Source organism: Panulirus ornatus, chromosome 26 (assembly GCF_036320965.1).
Source record: "Panulirus ornatus isolate Po-2019 chromosome 26, ASM3632096v1, whole genome shotgun sequence".
NCBI lineage: Eukaryota > Metazoa > Arthropoda > Malacostraca > Decapoda > Palinuridae > Panulirus > Panulirus ornatus.
The window spans coordinates 6,798,870-6,821,218 of NC_092249.1; the positions used below are offsets into that span (position 1 = coordinate 6,798,870).

Genomic DNA, 22,349 nt, shown 5'->3' on the forward strand with positions numbered 1-22,349 from the left:
ATGGTAAGCCAATACATTCGCCCATCTTGGAAGAGAGAGGGAGCGAGGGGAGAGTTGATCAAGAACCTCAAAGTTACCTCGAAGGAAGGCTGCTAGTATAGTGAGAGATGAATGAATAGACTGCGTGGAACGATGAAATGTGGAATTTGGACAACACGCGGATGTTTGAATAGCAGAATGGCTGTTCCAAAACATGTCCTTCGTGAGAATTACACACACACACACACACACACACACACACACACACACGGACGTCCCCTGGTGCATAGTTTAGCGTTGCTGGCCATGAATCACCCAGAACCGCACGAGTTCGAATCCTGGGCTGGGCAGTGGGCCCACACCCAACCGAGGTGTCCACCCTCCCATCGAGGCCAATAATAAACGGGTCCCTGGTTTAGCCTGTTGGATGTGTATATATAAATACATACCTCAGTTTACACGAGGGTATATACATGGTTTAGCCTGGCTGGATGTGTATATACACATACATACCTCAGTTTAGACGAGGGTATATACATGGTTTAGCCTGGCTGGATGTGTATATATACATACATACCTCAGTTTAGACGAGGGTATATACATGGTTTAGCCTGGCTGGATGTGTATATACATACATACCTCAGTTTAGACGAGGGTATATACATGGTTTAGCCTGGCTGGATGTGTATATACATATACATACCTCAGTTTAGACGAGGGTATATACATGGTTTAGCCTGGCTGGATGTGTATATATACATACCTCAGTATAGACGAGGGTATATACATGGTTTAGCCTGGCTGGATGTGTATATACACATCCATACATCAGTTTAGACGAGGGTATATACATGGTTTAGCCTGGCTGAATGTGTATATATACATACATACCTCAGTTTAGACGAGGGTATATACATTGTTTAGCCTGGCTGGATGTGTATATATACATACCTCAGTTTAGACGAAGGTATATACATCGCTAAGAGACAGGGGAGGGAGATGGAAGGAGGTGGGGGAAACAAGAGTGTAAAAAGAAGAAAAGAAAATGGACTCGCGTACCACACACTCACCCCTTTCATTGGATCGAAAACCCGTCCATCGACCAGCTTCCTATATGGTCGTACGGTCGCCTGAAGGGCCCCGCCCCTCGTCGACCAGGTCTGCTCTCGCCCTGGACTTAATACGCCAAGTTTTTCCACGTTTGGCTAGGTATTTGGCCCGGGTGTGTGTGTGTACCTTCCTCCCCCTACGAAGTCTGTGTCTCCAATGCACGAGTCTCCCCTCCCAGCCCAGGTATAGAAAACGAGGGTGAATTGGGTAGTTAATGATGGGTGATTGATGGTTTAGAAGGGGGGGGGGGGGGGAGAGCACGACAGTACGACCCTTTGAGTACAGAGGTACGACTCTTTAAGTACGACGGTACGACCCTTGAGCACGACGGTACGACATTTGAGTACAGAGGTACGACCCTTTAAGTACGACGGTACGACCCTTCAGCACGACGGTACGATGCCTGAACACGACGGTACGACCTTTTGGGTACAGCGGTACGACCCTTGAGCACGACGGTACACGACCCTTGAGCACGACGGTACACGACCCTTGAACACGAAGTTATATATATATATATATATATATATATATATATATATATATATATATAATGTTGGAAAGGATCACAACTTTGCGTGTGATCAAGATATTCCTATGATTATTACACGAAAGTGCACTTGGGAACTTTTCGTGTTTCATTTTCCCCGTGGACTCATAGGAATATATATATATATACCACGGGGGAAATGAAACACTAAAAGTTCCCAAGTGCACTTTCGTGTAATAATCACATCATCAGGGGAGACAAGAGAGAAATATAACAGTCAGTTGATATACATCGAAGAGACGAAGCTAGGACGCCATTTGGTAAACATGTGATTGTCCAAATCCTTTCCAATATATATATATATATATATATATATATATATATATATATATATATATATATACACCTACACGTCCCAGATCACCTCTCTCTATACAAACCCCGCCGAAAGTTCATCAATACCTAAAGAGACGACCTTTTCGCGCGTTTTTATAAACATAAACGGATTACACACACACACACACACACACACACACACCCTCACCACCCTGGTCTCCAGGTTGAACCCGGTAATAGGGGCCGAGGGGGAGGGGGGTCGTTTTTACAGAGACCAGGAAGCGTGCATTCCACGCGTGCCTCTGAGGTCCATATCATCACTTCCGATGGCTTTTCGAACCCCAGATCAAAGGCGTCTTCTTTTTAATTTCAATGAATAAAACCAATTAAGAAATACTTGTTAACCTTTTCGTATTATTCCTAAGTGATTTCTGCGGTATAAGATTATGTTGGCTCATTTACAGACGACACAGGCAGGAGGGTGATAGACGTGCACGGGATGGAGTGATTTGGACCGGTGTGGTATACAGGGATCGACGTGCTCTCACTGGACTGAACCAGGGCATGTGGAGCGTCCGGGGTAAACCAAGGAAAGGTCTGTTGGACCTGGATTCGAATAGGGAACTGTGGTTTCGGTACGTTGCATGTGACTGATAATGGATGCGAGTGAATACCGCGCCTTTCTGCCTTTGTTCCTGGCCCTACCTCGCTGACGTGGGAAATGGCGATATATGAAAAAGAAAAGAGATCTTCGAAGATCAGATTTTCCATTAAAGTTACCTTACTTCTCACGCTGTCTATTATGTAGTAAAATTTGAGCCTATTGAGCGAATAAGTGTTAGTCCTTTGGTGCTATACGGGGGGCGAGTTCTCCACGCGCGGGGTTCAGTCTCATACACCTTCGCTATGTTGTTGGAAAACATTTTTTTCCCTTTAAGTCTTCAGTATTTTTCTTTTTGATGAGAGAAAAGTTCGAATGCTGGTCAACGGCCGTCGGTCCTACAGTCCACCCCACCTGTTCATCCCCCACCCGATAGCCATGGAGCAATCCCTCATCTCCTTTGTACCTTCTTGAACAGATCCATGTACCTCCCGGGTACAGTGGCAGAAAATATAATTTGGAATCTAACACACACAGTATTCTAAGTCAGTTTAGGTATTTCTGAGTAATTGAACATTTTAAGGATGACTTTAAATTAAAGATTAAGAGGTCTAAAGCCTTGGGAGAGTTTGGAAAATATAGAAAATCTTGAGAAAATATCTTTCCCTCCCCCTTTGGGCAATCCTGAAACACCCTTCCACCTTTTTCAACTGGCGACTGGAGTTGATGAAATTCATGACATACGCGACGACATTATTCACATATTTCCATTCCTGTCGGCAAGTCGTTCTCAGACAACACATACCCACCCAAACCCACCACCCACCCACCCCTTTTATCCACCCCACCCACCACCTTCTTCCCAAAACCCACCCACAAGAAACAGCAATGGTTCTATTATCACCCCACCACACACCACCCCCCGACCCCCCTTACTAAAAAACACACACTCCTTTACCCTTACCCTCTCGTGTGTGTCACACAGTGTGCGTGTGCGCACGCTCTCACACCCCCCCCTACTCCTCATATATCATAATCTAAAACATAACCCACCCACCCCCCCCCCCCTTTCCCTTTGGGATCTGTCCTAACGCGGAAGCGCGCGCTCCCCTCTGCAAATGTACCATAAATGGAAGGTCATAGGGTGGGTCGGGGGGCGGAGGAAGAGTGAGTTACAATGAATTTGGAAAAAAAAAGAATTTTTTTTCTTTTCGAGTGGTTCTAACCTCCGCTGTGTGTGTGTGTGTGTGTGTGTGTGTGTGTGTGTGTGTGTGTCTCACACTCTCTCACAAGACCCAGAACTTGGGGGGGTGAAGGGGGGAAAGGAGATTGGAAAACCCCGGAAGTGTGACTAGAAACCTATTCCATTTTCTTCTACGAGTCTTAGGTCACACAAACCCCCCCCCCCATCATTGATGGAATCTCAAACCCACACCCGAGGCTGTGACCCATAGGAGGCCCTTCCTATCTCCCCCCCATCCATCCATTCCCCCATATTAAACCCCTATCCCATCCCATCCCATCCCATCCGTTGAAGCATTGCGCAAAATTGATATCAAATGGCCATGGATTAACATTTTTGGCCTCTGCTCTTAACCCGCGAGGGTAATTATTAATTAGACGTTTGCAAGTGATGTAAAAAAAAAAAAAAAAACCCGCCATCGCGCCCCACACACACACACACACACACACACACACACACACACACATCTTGACCTTTGCTAAACCGAGCGCAAAAAAAAAAGAAATATATATATATATATATATATATATATATATATATATATATATATATATATATACACGTGTCCATAAAACCAACCCCCCCTCTCCCATCTCCCATCCCATCTCCTCCTTTTCCCCCTTCCTTTCCCACACACCCCCCAACCCCTGGTTCGCTAAGCGCGGGAAATGTTAGCGGAGTTGACCGCTATATAAAGCCGCTCATAAAGCGGTGGGGAGGTGAGAGGTGTCGCTTAGTGTGTGTTGATCTCTCGTGGTGGACACACGTCGCAAGGTGAGCAGCAGAGAGGGGGGCCCACAAACCAGGACCCCCCCTCTTAAACCAGTTACTTTAGGGGGGGGGGGTGTTTTTTCCTCAGTCATATGTGGAGCAGTGGTGGCTGGCCGTCCCAGTTAGTGACAGTCATGTGTGTAGTTTCTACCAGTTATACTGGTGCCAGTTAGTGACAGACATGTGTGTAGTTATATCAGTTATACTGGTCCCAGTTAGTGACAGACATGTGTGTAGTTTCTACCAGTTATACTGGTCCCAGTTAGTGACAGTCATGTGTGTAGTTTCTACCAGTTATACTGGTCCCAGTTAGTGACAGACATGTGTGTAGTTTCTACCAGTTATACTGGTCCCAGTTAGTGACAGTCATGTGTGTAGTTTCTACCAGTTATACTGGTCCCAGTTAGTGACAGTCATGTGTGTAGTTTCTACCAGTTATACTGGTCCCAGTTAGTGACAGTCATGTGTGTAGTTTCTACCAGTTATACTGGTCCCAGTTAGTGACAGACATGTGTGTAGTTTCTACCAGTTATACTGGTCCCAGTTAGTGACAGTCATGTGTGTAGTTTCTAGCAGTTATACTGGTCCCAGTTAGTGACAGTCATGTGTGTAGTTTCTACCAGTTATACTGGTCCCAGTTAGTGACAGTCATGTGTGTAGTTATACCAGTTATACTGGTCCCAGTTAGTGACAGTCATGTGTGTAGTTTCTACCAGTTATACTGGTCCCAGTTAGTGACAGTCATGTGTGTAGTTTCTACCAGTTATACTGGTCCCAGTTAGTGACAGTCATGTGTGTAGTTTCTACCAGTTATACTGGTCCCAGTTAGTGACAGTCATGTGTGTAGTTTCTACCAGTTATACTGGTGTATCCTGGTCCCAGTTAGTGACAGTCATGTGTGTAGTTTCTACCAGTTATACTGGTCCCAGTTAGTGACAGTCATGTGTGTAGTTTCTACCAGTTATACTGGTCCCAGTTAGTGACAGTCATGTGTGTAGTTTCTACCAGTTATACTGGTCCCAGTTAGTGACAGTCATATGTGTAGTTTCTACCAGTTATACTGGTGTGTCCTGGTCCCAGTTAGTGACAGTCATGTGTGTAGTTTCTACCAGTTATACTGGTGTATCCTGGTCCCAGTTAGTGACAGTCGTGTGTGTAGTTTCTACCAGTTATACTGGTCCCAGTTAGTGACAGACATGTGTGTAGTTTCTACCAGTTATACTGGTCCCAGTTAGTGACAGTCATGTGTGTAGTTTCTACCAGTTATACTGGTCCCAGTTAGTGACAGTCATATGTGTAGTTTCTACCAGTTATACTGGTGTGTCCTGGTCCCAGTTAGTGACAGTCATGTGTGTAGTTTCTACCAGTTATACTGGTGTATCCTGGTCCCAGTTAGTGACAGTCGTGTGTGTAGTTTCTACCAGTTATACTGGTCCCAGTTAGTGACAGACATGTGTGTAGTTTCTACCAGTTATACTGGTCCCAGTTAGTGACAGTCATGTGTGTAGTTATACCAGTTATACTGGTCCCAGTTAGTGACAGTCATGTGTGTAGTTTCTACCAGTTATACTGGTCCCAGTTAGTGACAGTCATGTGTGTAGTTTCTACCAGTTATACTGGTGTATCCTGGTCCCAGTTAGTGACAGTCATGTGTGTAGTTTCTACCAGTTATCCTGGTCCCAGTTAGTGACAGTCATGTGTGTAGTTTCTACCAGTTATGCTGGTGTGTCCTGGCACAGTTAGTGACAGTCACGTGTGTAACACACACACACACACACACACACACACACACACACAGAGCGTCTGTGGTATAATGGTTAGCGTTGCTGACCACGGGCCAGCACGGGCCTGTCCAAAGTCGGGTGGTTAAGCTAGGGTTCGAATCCTTGTCATGGCAAGATGGCCCACACCCAACCTAGGTGTTCATCCTCCCCCTCAGGGCTGGTCGAGTGAATTGGCACCTGTCTTAGGTGTGTGTGTGTGTTGCAAGTTAGGCTAAAACAAGTCCCTAACCTAACTATTTTCAAGATTACATTTGAATTACATTGGAGAAAAAATATAATCATTTGAAAGGGTATTTTAGGAATGGCCAATCATACCTTTCTATTTGCAAGTATTCTTGGTGACATTTTGGCAAATCTAACTTAGAATCATCAATTATCAATACTAATTGCAATAATTAACGCACAAAAGTAATTAGCATCATCCAAACCTAATTATATTCATATATGTGATTTTTTTAAGCCAATATAGTACCCTGGCGTCATGAAATTCGCGTATACTTGAATTTCTCTTACATTTGATTATTAAAAATCATAATTTTTTTTTTTTACCAACATTACCAAAAATATTTGAATATTCCATTGATATTAAAAATTGCATTAAAAGTCACTTTAAACTTAAGAGTTTTATATATTTACATACATTCTCATTGCCACAGCCTATTTAAAAGCACAATTTACCACATAAAAATATTTTTCTATTCTCATAACTCAAATAATTTCTAAAACTGGCTTACGATTTTTATCATAATGGTTCATCACACCTCGATAGATAAGGGATCTATCAGCATGTCATCAAAAACCTTTTTAAATGGCATACGTTCGACTTTGGCAATTATTTTTCGCTCACTGGCAAGTCAGCAGTCTTCAGATATAAGACTATAACAATATAGAAATATAGACTAAGTAAATAATGGGGTCTCATGTGGGTCTTAAATTAATTAGTTAACATGTAATTAAATATCTGCATTATGAAATGGCCAATGCAAATTACCTCTAACGGCTTTAATGACCCCTATCAATTTATGGGCCTTAAAATACATTGACTAATTAGACCAGTCATTACAATGGCCTAGGACACCTGGGGAAGTGTATGTGGCCTTTTAATTACATTATGTGGCCTTTTAATTACATATAACATTGAAAAGGTATTGGTGGATATAGAGAAGCTGGCCTTAACGACCATTCACACAATTACCTATGAATCGTTCGTTAATTACATCTAACTACCCAAACACATAGTTTAAAATTACTAGCATGTTATACCCTGAAACTGGTGACCTTAACTACCCTACGAGTCAATTGGCCAATCAGCTATATATTATGTATTTTCGTACATTATCAAGGTTTAATTAAAGTTTAAAAAAAAATGCCAATAAAGATGCAAATGAAATTTATTTTTTTTTTTTACAAAGATAAATACGGACGGATAAAGGATCGTCATAATTAATATATCTATCACAGGGTACGTCAATGGGCTTAAAAATAATTTTTGACGAAATTTCCGGATAATGACGCAATGATGATAAAGGAATAAATAAAAAAAAAATGAATGAGTTTTTCAGGAAAAGGAAACAGGGTGTGTGTGTGTGTGTGCGTGTGTGTGTGTGTGTGGGGGGGGGGGGGGTTTGAAATATCATATATTCGTATAACTCGAATGTACAAGACAAATTAATTATAATAAATTTCTAAGATTAAAAATCCTGTTAAAAAAAACCACTTAAAGATATCTATATCCATTTCCAAATTTGATTTTTATATTAATTAATTTCCAAATTTGATTTTTATTGACTAATTTCCAAATTTGATTTATATTGATTAATTATTCCAAATTTGATTTTTATACTAATTTCCAAATTTGACTTTTATATTAATTAATTTCCAAATTTGATTTTTATACTAATTTCCAAATTTGATTTTTATATTAATCAATTTCCAAATTTACGATTTTTTTTTGAGAAATGGTTTTTAAATACGATCCAATACTGGATCATGTAATTAATTAACATCATATACAAATTGTAAGGAATAAATATGATCCTATTTGACCACACGACAGACAGGAAATGACGCGAACGCAAAGAAAATGGAAATGTGGGAAAATCAAATAGATTCCCGGAAAAGAATTTGGGTGTGTACTTGGGCCGTTTAATATTCCAATATTCCAATGTGTTCAAAGAATATCAGTGTGGAAATCATGTATTCTAAAAGGCTTTTGTGAAGACTAGGTTAGCAAAATTGGCTGACAGAGGAACATGGCGAAATAAAATTGGAATACAATAGCTGTATAATCATTTATCACCCATTTATTAATGTGGATAATTGATAAACGATGCTGTGCCTCCTTTATGCAAATAATACGTTACACCAGTACGATAAAAGAAAAAAGAATTATAAGGATTTCCAAACTTCCAAAGTCAATAAAGTTTTTGATAAAATTATCCCATTTCGTAATTCGTTTATCTACTGATTTAACCCAATTCAGTTCCAGCCAATTACATTCCAATCCACGCCCAGAACCAAGTATATATATATAACATAGTCAACGTATGTGACCGTGTCAAACGCTTCATTATTCCAATCTACCACAATACAGCCACTCAGACGTAAATAACAAACTACTTATGACTGATAATTCGTTTAAATGGCCTTGGTATTATCGAAGTGGTGGGAAAGGTGGTGTGTCATCCTATAGACTTTGATCATCAAAATGCAACAGCCAAGACATCAACATGTATTTCTTCTATATATGATTGAATGGCTACATAACTATGCTATATATATATATATATATATATATATATATATATATATATATATATATATCTGTCGACAGAAAATGGACGCGAGCGAATGTGGTGTTTCCCAATCTATCCTTGCCGCTATCTCCTTAACGTAGGAAACGGCGATCAAGCCCAATGGAAAAAAAAAAAAAAAGGACATTAGGGTTGTACATGAAGGGCACAAATGGAAAAGTGGTTCGTCAGTGGACCAAAAAGGGGGAGGAGAAAAATTTTTGCCTTGAATTGCACTCGTAAAGACACCATCCTTTCCCTGCAACTGACTGTAGCGCAGCTTTGGAATTTCAGGAGCCCCCCTAAAAGTGAATTTTGGGGTGACATATATGTATTATAACACCAACCCTTTTATAGAATTAAGGTATATGTATATAAATACTTAAATAGGTGCCAAAACATTTAGAAAACATGGATTTTGATAAACACTTATTAAGTAATCAAATACGAGCATCATCTTTTTATCACTATACGTAAGGGTAAACATAGCCTTGCTTGAAGATAGACCCAAAGATAAAAGCCTTTTATCTCGCCCTATAAGAAGAGATAGAAGATAAAGGAAGCCATCTTAATTCTCTTGAGAGTCCATATTTGTTGTTTTTTTCAAGTCTCCCCTAACAATCTTTGACAGGGGAAGAAATTTCTTTTCCATTTTTCTTTTTTTTTTTACAAACTGTATTTTCTCCAAGGCCCAGAATACAACCCCCCCCCCCCAAAAAAAAAAAAGAAAGTCCATTTGTGGTCTTTTTGGAAAGTCGTACCTTCGAGTCCCAAGTGCAGGATATGCATCATATAGCTGGAATTAGGACGAGAAGGAAGCATCTGGTCGTAATTCGTTTATCTCCTGATTTAAACCAATTCCAATCCAGCCAATGACATTCCAATCCACGCCCAGAACCAAGTATATGTAACGTAGTCAATGTATGTGACCGTGTCAAACGCTTCATTATTCCAATCCACCACAATACAACCACTCAGACGTAAATAAACAAACTATTCATGACTGATAATTCGTTTAAATGGGGAGAGAGGAATAGGAGGAGGAGAAAGAGGAGGAGGAAGAAGAAGGGCTCTCTCTCTCTCCTTTCTGCCCCTCTCCCTCCCCCTAATAAATCGTCACATTTGGTATATATACATCGTCACATTTGGTATATATACATCGTCACATTTGGTATATACATCGTCACATTTGGTATATATACATCGTCACATTTGGTATATACATCGTCACATTTGGTATATATACATCGTCACATTTGGTATATATACATCGTCACATTTGGTATATACATCATCATCTTTGGTATATAATCGTCACATTTGGTATATACATCGTCACATTTGGTATATACATCGTCACATTTGGTATATACACATCGTCACATTTGGTATATATACATCGTCACATTTGGTATATACACATCGTCACATTTGGTATATACATCGTCACATTTGGTATATATACATCGTCACATTTGGTATATATACATCGTCACATTTGGTATATACATCGTCACATTTGGTATATACACATCGTCCACATTTGGTATATACATCATCATCTTTGGTATATACATCATCATCTTTGGTATATACATCATCATCTTTGGTATATAATCGTCACATTTGGTATATATACATCGTCACATTTGGTATATACATCGTCACATTTGTATATACATCGTCACATTTGGTATATACACATCGTCACATTTGGTATATATACATCGTCACCTTTGGTATATAATCGTCACATTTGGTATATATACATCGTCACATTTGGTATATACACATCGTCCACATTTGGTATATACATCATCATCTTTGGTATATACATCATCATCTTTGGTATATACATCGTCACATTTGGTATATACACATCGTCCACATTTGGTATATACACATCGTCCACATTTGGTATATACACATCGTCACATTTGGTATATACATCGTCACATTTGGTATATACACATCGTCACATTTGGTATATACACATCGTCACATTTGGTATATACACATCGTCCACATTTGGTATATACACATCGTCACATTTGGTATATACATCATCATCTTTGGTATATAATCGTCACATTTGGTATATATACATCGTCACATTTGGTATATACATCATCATCTTTGGTATATACATCGTCACATTTGGTATATACACATCGTCACATTTGGTATATACATCATCATCTTTGGTATATAATCGTCACATTTGGTATATATACATCGTCACATTTGGTATATATACATCGTCACATTTGGTATATATACATCGTCACATTTGGTATATATACATCGTCACATTTGGTATATACACATCGTCACATTTGGTATATACATCATCATCTTTGGTATATACATCATCATCTTTGGTATATAATCGTCACATTTGGTATATACACATCGTCACATTTGGTATATACATCGTCACATTTGGTATATACACATCGTCACATTTGGTATATACACATCGTCACATTTGGTATATACATCATCTTTGGTATATACATCGTCACATTTGGTATATATACATCGTCACCTTTGGTATATAAATCGTCACATTTGGTATATACATCATCATCTTTGGTATATACATCGTCACATTTGGTATATACATCGTCACATTTGGTATATATACATCGTCACATTTGGTATATACATCATCATCTTTGGTATATACATCGTCACATTTGGTATATACATCGTCACATTTGGTATATATACATCGTCACATTTGGTATATACATCGTCACATTTGGTATATACATCGTCACATTTGGTATATACATCATCATCTTTGGTATATACATCGTCACATTTGGTATATACATCGTCACATTTGGTATATACACATCGTCACATTTGGTATATACATCATCATCTTTGGTATATACATCGTCACATTTGGTATATACATCATCATCTTTGGTATATACATCGTCACATTTGGTATATACACATCGTCCACATTTGGTATATACACATCGTCACATTTGGTATATACATCATCATCTTTGGTATATACATCATCATCTTTGGTATATACATCATCATCTTTGGTATATACATCATCATCTTTGGTATATACATCGTCACATTTGGTATATACACATCGTCCACATTTGGTATATATACATCGTCACACTTGGTATATACATCATCTTTGGTATATACATCGTCACCTTTGGTATATACATCGTCACATTTGGTATATACATCGTCACATTTGGTATATACACATCGTCACATTTGGTATATACATCGTCACATTTGGTATATACACATCGTCCACATTTGGTATATACATCGTCACATTTGGTATATACACATCGTCCACATTTGGTATATATACATCGTCACATTTGGTATATACACATCGTCACATTTGGTATATACACATCGTCACATTTGGTATATATATCATCATCTTTGGTATATACATCATCATCTTTGGTATATACATCGTCACATTTGGTATATATACATCGTCACATTTGGTATATACATCATCATCTTTGGTATATACATCGTCACATTTGGTATATACATCGTCACATTTGGTATATACACATCGTCACATTTGGTATATACATCGTCACATTTGGTATATACATCGTCACATTTGGTATATATATCATCGTCACCTTTGGTATACACATCGTCACATTTGGTATATACATCGTCACATTTGGTATATACACATCGTCACATTTGGTATATACATCGTCACATTTGGTATATACATCGTCACATTTGGTATATATACATCGTCACCTTTGGTATATATACATCGTCACCTTTGGTATATATACATCGTGACCTTTGGTATATATACATCGTGACCTTTGGTATATATACATCGTCACATTTGGTATATACATCGTCACATTTGGTATATACACATCGTCACATTTGGTATATACATCGTCACATTTGGTATATACATCGTCACATTTGGTATATACACATCGTCACATTTGGTATATACATCATCATCTTTGGTATATAATCGTCACATTTGGTATATATACATCGTCACCTTTGGTATATAAATCGTCATATTTGGTATATACATCATCATCTTTGGTATATACATCGTCACATTTGGTATATACATCGTCACATTTGGTATATACATATCTTTGGTATATACATCGTCACATTTGGTATATACATCATCATCTTTGGTATATACATCATCATCTTTGGTATATACATCATCATCTTTGGTATATACATCATCATCTTTGGTATATACATCATCATCTTTGGTATATACATCGTCACATTTGGTATATACATCATCATCTTTGGTATATACATCATCATCTTTGGTATATACATCATCATCTTTGGTATATACATCATCATCTTTGGTATATAATCGTCACATTTGGTATATACATCATCATCTTTGGTATATACATCATCATCTTTGGTATATACATCATCATCTTTGGTATATACATCATCATCTTTGGTATATAATCGTCACATTTGGTATATACATCGTCACATTTGGTATATACATCATCATCTTTGGTATATACATCATCATCTTTGGTATATACATCATCATCTTTGGTATATACATCATCATCTTTGGTATATACATCATCATCTTTGGTATAAAATTTTTAAATAAAAAATAAATTTAAATTATTTTAAATTTATATATTATACATCTTATATAGGCCCCCCCCCACGCCCCGCCCCTTTCCCCCCCCTCCTAGTTCCCCCAGCCCACACCCCCCCCCCCACACCCCCCACCCCCCCACACCCACCCCCCACCCTCCCCCCCACCCCCACCCCCCACAACCCCACGCCCCCACACCCCACACCCACCCCCCCCACACCCACACCCCTACACCCACACCCACCCCACCCCCACCCCCCCAACCCCGCCCACCCCCCCCAAAAAACCCAAAACCCCCACACCCCCCCACCCCCCCCTACACCCACGCCCACACACCCCCACACCCCCCACGCCCACACCAGCAGTAATAACGGCGCATGCGCGTCTTCGTCAGGTTAGTGCGAGCCCAGTCCGAAGATGAGAGGACTTACCCCCGCCTTAGTGGTCATGTTGGCCTCGCTTACCGTGGCTGCCTCGCCCTTCCACGCCAAGAGGTTCCGCAAGAAGCATCTAGAAGGTACGTATGTATGTAACAACCACGAAAACCGAATACACGAACAACGAATACACAACACACGAAACACCTATTTTATACCACACCCACACACCAACACACACGAACACGAAACACCTATTTCAAAAAACACACACGAACACCAACAAAAACAACAACACAACACAACACCAACAAAAACACAAAACACACAACAAGAAACCCACCCATTTGATACACACACACACACACAAACACACACCGAACACACCTATTTGTATACACACACCACAACACACACCACACCACGAACACAATACACCTATTTGCAACACACACACACACACACACACACATACACACACAACACACACACAAACACACCCATTTGCATACACACACCCCACACACACACACCACACACACAAAAACCCACACACAAAACCACACACACAACACACCTATTTCCCTACCACACACACACGCAACGAACCATCTTTTGATAAAAACACACGCACACAAACACGAATACACCTATTTTCACACACACAAAACACACAACACACACACACACCCCAACAAAACCCCCACACAACCCAAAAAACCTATTTGATACACCACAAACCAACCAAAAACAAGAAACAAACACCTATTTCCTACACCACACACACGCCACGAACACATCTATTTGCATACACACACACACACGCACACAAACACGAATACACCTATTTGCATACACACACACACACACACACGAACAAGAACTCACCTATTTCCATACACACGCCACGAACACACCATTTCCTACACACACACACACACACACCACACACACAAACACACCACACAAACCACAAGAACACACCATTTGATAAACACACACAAAAGAGGCGTATATACGCGCATACGCATGCAAATCTTGCATTTTATCTATCTAGTTCCCATGTGTAACAATATGTTACTTGTACATATCAACACATTTTATGTAATTATATATATTTTAAAAAATAATTTTTATATATATATATATATAATATATTATATATATATATAATATATTATATATATAATATATTTAATTTTTTATATTAATATATATATATAATATGGTGTATATAGGTACTGTTCAGTGTTAACCAACGCTCTTTGGGAAACATTTCATACTTGGTAAAACATATTCACACGGTATATACACGTCACATTTTTGGGATATACACTTTGTCACATTTGGTATATATATCGTCCATTTTGGGATAAACACGTCAATTTGGTTTTTATATATCACTTTGGTATATACATCCAACTTTGGTATTACATCGTCACATTTGGTATATATCATCGTCACCTTTGGTATATAAATCGTCACTTTTGGGTATATACATCATCATCTTTGGTTTATACATCGTCACTTTTGGGTATTACATCGTCACATTTGGTATATACTATCTTTGGTATATACATCGTCACCTTTGGTATATACATCGTCACACTTGGTATATACATATCTTTGGTATATACATCGTCACATTTGGTATATACATCGTCACACTTCGTATATACATATCTTTGGTATATACATCGTCACATTTGGTATATACATATCTTTGGTATATACATCATCATCTTTGGTATATACATCGTCACATTTGGTATATACATCGTCACACTTGGTATACACATCGTCACATTTGGTATATAAATCGTCACATTTGGTATATACGTATCTTTGGTATATCCATCGTCACATTTGGTATATACATCGTCACATTTGGTATATATACATCGTCACCTTTGGTATATATACATCGTCACCTTTTATATATACATCGTCACATTTGGTATATACATCGTCACCTTTTGTATATATATACATCGTCACACTTAGTATATATACATCGTGACCTTTGGTATATATATATATATATACATCAACATCCCTGGACATCCAGGCTGGCCTGACCTACTGGGATCATCCCAGTCCTTTCCTTCCAGTGTGGGAGCAGACTCCCACCTTGTCCTGTCCCTCCCCTCACTTCAGTCCCCCCCTCTCTTCCCCTCTCTTCCCCTCCTCTTCCCCTTTTGACCCGCTTCCTCTCGCCTCACTGACCCACTTCCCAGCTGACCCACTTCCCTCCTAAGCCACGTCAGTGTAGTGTATATATATATATATATAATATAAAAATTTTTAAAAATATATAATATATATATATAATATATATATAAATTATATATATAAAATGGCGTCCAAGCTTCTTTCTCTTCGATGTATATTAACTGACTGTTATATTTCTCTCTTTGTCTCCCCTGATGATGTGATTATGGCACGAAAGTGCACTTGGGAACTTTTCGTGGTTTCTTTTTCCCCCCGGGGGACTCATAGGAATATATATATATATATATATATATAATATATATAAAATATTATATATATATATTTTATATATTTATATATAATTATATATAATATATATATATATATATTATATATATAATATAATTTTATATATATAATATATAAATAATTCTCTCTTTCTCACTATGACTTTCTTAATCATATCTCAACCAACAGTCTCTCTCTCTCTCCTCTCTCTCTCTCTCTCTCTCTCTCTCTCTCTCTCACCCATTATCTCAGCAACAGGAACGAGTCCCCATCTGGGAGCGGGTAACGGAAGAGAGAGAGAGAGAGAGAGAGAGAGAGAGAGAGAGAGAGAGAGAGGAGAGAGGGGGGGGGGGGGGCTCCCCTCTCCCTCCCCTCACCCCAACCCCTCACTTCCCGTTCCATCCGCTGCGCGGCCTCCCCCCCCTTTTTCCCCCCCCACACTTGTTGCTACGCTACAGCTTCCCCTTCCCCTTCCCCTCACCCCCTCTCCCCCACCTTCCCCCTTCCCACTTCCCCCTCTCCCCCACACCCACACCTAAATTTTGAAATGTTATTATTACCCCACAACCCCACACCCCCACACAACCCCACACCCCCACACACCTCATTATTTACATGTCTATATGTGGGGTGTATATATATATATATAATAAAATATATATATATATAATATATAATATATATATATATACATCTCGTGGATGTATATGTACGTATCAATGATTGGACACACATATACACACACATACACACACACACACACACACACACCACACACACACACACACGTACACATGGAGGAAATGAGATGTTTCCCTCGTAAATTACATCTGCCCCTCATAATCTACATTTTTCCCTCATAATCTACATTTTCCCCTCATAATCTACATCTTCCCTCATAATCTACATCTTTCCCTCATAATCTACATCTTTCCCGCATAATCTACATTTTTCCCTCATAATCTACATCTTTCCCTCATAATCTACATCTTTCCCGCATAATCTACATCTTTCCCTCATAATCTGCATCTTTCCCTCATAATCTGCATCTTTCCCTCATAATCTACATCTTTCCCTCATAATCTGCATCTTTCCCTCATAATCTGCATCTTTCCCTCATAATTTACATCTTTCCCTCATAATCTGCATCTTTCCCTCATAATCTGCATCTTTCCCTCATAATCTACATCTTTCCCTCATAATCTACATTCTTCCTCATAATCTACATTTTTCCCTCATAATCTACATCTTTCCCTCAATCTACATCTTTCCCTCATAATCTACATTCTTCCTCATAATCTACATTTTTCCCTCATAATCTACATCTTTCCCTCATAATCTACATCTTTCCCTCATAATCTACATTCTTCCTCATAATCTACATTTTTCCCTCATAATCTACATCTTTCCCTCATAATCTACATCCTTCCCTCATAATCTACATCCTTCCCTCATAATCTACATTCTTCCCTCATAATCTACATCTTTCCCTCATAATCTACATCTCCAGCCAAGACTTTCCCCCTCCCCAAGCCCCCTCATTTATGCCCGCCTCACATCTTTCCCCCCCATCAGAAACCCCCCCTCACACCCCCAGACTAATTACCCTCATTACCTCACGCCCCCCTCATAATAACCCCCCCCGCACAATCATCACCCCCCTCCCCCCTCACCAAGGCCAGGGGTTCGAACCCAGCTCATTTGCAGTAGTGGTTCGCACACTCAACTCCCCCCCCCCCCACACACCTCTCTCCCAACCACCCCCACACTATCCTTCCCCCCCACATCAACCACCCCCACATCAACCTTCCCCCTCCTCAACCACCCCCACATCAACCACCCCCTCCCTCAACCACCCCCACATCAACCACCCCTTCCTTAACCACCCCCACACCAACACCCACCCCCTCCTCAACCACCCCCACACCAACACCCACCCCCTTCCTCAACCACCCCCACACCAACACCCACCCCCTCCTCAACCACCCCCACACCAACACCCACCCCCTCCTCAACCACCCCCACACCAACATCCCCCTCCAAACACCCCACCCCAACCCCCCCCTCCTCAACCACCCCCACACCAACATCCCCCTCCAAACACCCCACCCCAACCCCCCCTCCTCAACCACCCCCACACCAACACCCCCTCCTTCCTCAACCACCCCCACACCAACACCCACCCCCTCCTCAACCACCCCCACACCAACCCCCCCCCCTATCCAATCCCCCCTTACGCAACGTAGGAAGTCCATTGTGTCAACACAGACACATACGTGAAGGTCGGCTAGCCATGGGGACAACAAAGTCAGGTACGCTGCTCCTGCGCGGAGCGCCAAGGTCGATAACCCCAGCGTATCCCAACCCAACAATAGCCCCTATTCACCTCCTTCCCCCTATTACCTACTAAGAAGGTTGCAGGGGGGGGGGAGGAAGGTTGTAGGGGGGGAAGGAAGGTTGCAGGGGGGGGGGAAGGTTGCAGGGGGGGTGGTCTTTACGTCATTATTATCTCCATTTATTGACCACTGATAAATGAGTTATCGTAGAAGAGGGGGAAGGGGGAGGGAGGGAAGGGGGGGAGGAGAGAGGGAAGGGAGGGAAGGAGAGAGGGAAGGGGGGAGGGGAGAGGGAATAGGGGAGGAGAGAGGGAAAGGGGGGAGGAGAGATGGAAGGGGGAGGGAGAGAGGGAAGGGGGAGAGGAGAGAGGGAAGGGGGAGGAGAGAGGGAAAGGGGGAAGGAGAGAGGGAAGGGGAGGGAAGGAGAGAGGGAAGGGGAGGGAAGGAGAGAGGGAAAGGGAGGGAAGAGAGAGGGAAAGGGGGGAGGAGAGAGGGAAAGGGGGGAAGGAGAGAGGGAAGGGGGGGAAGAGAGAGGGAAGGGGGGGAAGGAGAGAGGGAAGGGAAGGGGGGAAGGGAGAGAGGGAAAGGGAGGGAAGGAGGGAGGGGGAAAGAGGAAAGGGGGGGAAGGGAGGGGAGTGGGAGGGGGAAAGGGAGGGGAAGAGGAGGGGGGAGGGGATGGAGGTGGGGAGGGGAAGGAGAGGAGGAGAGAGGAGAGAGAGAGAGAGAGGGGAGAGAGAGAGAGAGAGAGTTATTACCCCCCCCTCCTCAAGTTCTCATGACCTCACAGTCGCCTCCCCCCCCACACCTCCCCCCCAATTATTCCCCCCCCCCTTCCCCCCCCTTCCCCCCTCCTTCCCCCCCTCCCCCCCAGGCACTTGCACTCCTGCCTCTCACTTCCTGGAGTCCTTCCTGGGGGGGAAGGGAGGGGGGAAGGGGGGTGTCCCCCCCTTAACACCACATTCCCCCCCCCCCGTATATCCTTGCTTTGGGTTCCCCCCACCCCTCCCTTTCCCCTCCCCCCACCAAAGGGGGTTGGAGATCCCTCTCCCTCCCAAGGGGGGATCAGTACACCCCAAGTGTTGTTTCTGGGGGAGATCAGTCATCCCCCAAGTTTTGTACTGGGGGAGGATCAGTACATCCCCAAGTTTGTACTGGGGGAGGATCAGTACACCCCCAAGGGCTTGTACTGGGGGGGATCATTTCACCCCCAAGTCTTGTACTGGGGGAGATCAGTACACCCCCCCAAGTCTTGTACTGGGGGAGATCAGTACACCCCCCAAGTGTTGTACTGGGGGAGATCAGTACACCCCCAGTGTTGTACTGGGGGAGATCAGTACACCCCCAAGTGTTGTACTGGGGGAGATCAGTACCCCCCAAGTGTTGTACTGGGGGAGATCAGTACACCCCCCAAGTGTTGTACTGGGGGAGATCAGTACACCCCCAAGTGTTGTACTGGGGGAGATCAGTACACCCCCCAAGTGTTGTACTGGGGGAGATCAGTACACCCCCAAGTGTTGTACTGGGGGAGATCAGTACACCCCAAGGGTTGTACTGGGGGAGATAGTACACCCCCAAAAAAAACCCCCAAGTTTTAGGGGGAGACAGTACACCCCCCCAAAGTTTTGTACGGGGGGGGAGATCATACACACCCCCAAGTGTTGTACGGGGGAGATCGAAAAAACCCCAATTTTAGGGGGGAAAGGGCCCCCCCCAAAGTTTTGGGGGGGAGATCAGTAACCCCCCCAAGTTTGTACTGGGGGAATCTACCCCCCCAAAACAACCCCCCAAAGTGTTTTACTGGGGGAGAAAAACCCCCCCCCAAGTTTTGACTGGGGGGGAGTCAGTACACCCCCAAGTTTTTTTAAGGGGGAGATCAGTAACCCCCCAAGTTTGTACTGGGGGGATCATTCATCCCCCCAAGTGTTGTAGGGGGAGATCAGTACACCCCCCAAGTTTGTACTGGGGGGATCATTCACCCCCAAGTGTTGTAGGGGGTTCAGTACACCCCAGTTTGTACTGGGGAGACAGACACACCCAAGGTTGTAGGGGGTTGATCAGTACACACCCAGTGTTGTACTGGGGGGGTCGTACACCCCATGTTTGTATGGGGGAGTTATTTTACACCAAGTGTTGTACTGGGGGGGATCAGTACACCCCCAAGGGTTTTTTATGGGGGGATCAGTACACCCAAGTGTTGAAATGGGGGGTGATTCGTACCCCAAAGTTTGTACTGGGGGAGCAGTACATCCAAGGGGTTTTGGAGGGGGGGGGAGATCGTACCCCCCCTGTTTGTACTGGGGGAGATCAGTACCCCCCCCAAGTTTTAGGGGAATTGGCCACCCCAAATTTGTACCTGGGGGACATCGCCCCCAAGTGTTTTACTGGGGGGAGACAGACACCCCCCAAGTGTTTGTATGGGGGATTTCAGTACACCCCCAAGTGTTGTTACTGGGGGAATCAGTACACCCCCAAGGTTGTACTGGGGGAGATCAGTACCCCCCCCAAGGTTGTATTTTGGGGGAATCAGTACACCCCCAAGGTTGTACTGGGGGAGGATCAGTACACCCCAAAGTTTTTTACTGGGGGGGAGATCACAAATGTTTTAAAATTTGGGCGAGTTAACAATTGCTAAATAGGGAGTTATTAAACGGGATGACGTAAGGAGGGGAGGGGGAGAGGGGAGTTGAAGGGGGGGGGGTTTAAGTGGGGGGTGGTTGAGGTGGTGGTTGGGAATTTTAAAAGGGTCAACTTCCCCTCACACAATGCAGGATTTCAAAACTTACACCACTGAAGGGCCCCACCCCGACCCAGTGGTTTGAAATCTGTACCCGCATTATCTATCTACTATCTACTTTATCTTCTATCATCATCTATTCCCGTCTATCATATCGTCTATCAACCTGTCTATTTACCATCTGTAAAAAAACTATCATTTACTGCCCATCGTTTTTTTTTCCTTAATCTATATTCTGTATCATCTATTTGTCTATCTTTATCTTTTTTTAATTTCTATCTATTTTTTATCTTATCTGTATTATCATTCTATCTATTATCTATCTTCATCTATGTATCCATACTTATTTTATCTATCCATTTGTAAAACTGTCTATCTATTTCTATCTATCTCCTATTTCTATGTATCTATCTTTTTTCCGTATATCTATCTATGTTTATCGATCGTCCTCTGTCTATCTTCACTGTTTCTGTTCTAGTCTTGATCGCCGTTTCCCGCCCGAGCGCCAGAAAAAAACGAAAAAGGGGCCTTTTGCTACCCCCGCAAAGCGGGGGGGACGGCGCAATTGATAAATGAATAGATTCACAGATGTAGATAGTAGATAATAATAAGGAGAGAGAGAGAGAGAGAGGGGGGGGAAACCCGAAAGAGG

General features: G+C 42.0%; 1 protein-coding gene across 1 annotated transcript in view; it reads left to right on the forward strand.

Moving 5' to 3' along the window:
• Nucleotides 1-4,412: 4,412 nt before the first annotated feature.
• Nucleotides 4,413-22,349, forward strand: part of LOC139757434 (alkaline phosphatase-like) — a 46,933-nt gene continuing 28,996 nt past the window's right edge. Inside the window, exons 1-2 of the mRNA XM_071677950.1 lie at nt 4,413-4,533; nt 14,146-14,268. Coding sequence (XP_071534051.1) covers nt 14,169-14,268 — 100 coding nt within the window. The 5' untranslated portion in view covers nt 4,413-4,533; nt 14,146-14,168. The remainder of the gene's footprint in view (nt 4,534-14,145; nt 14,269-22,349) is intronic.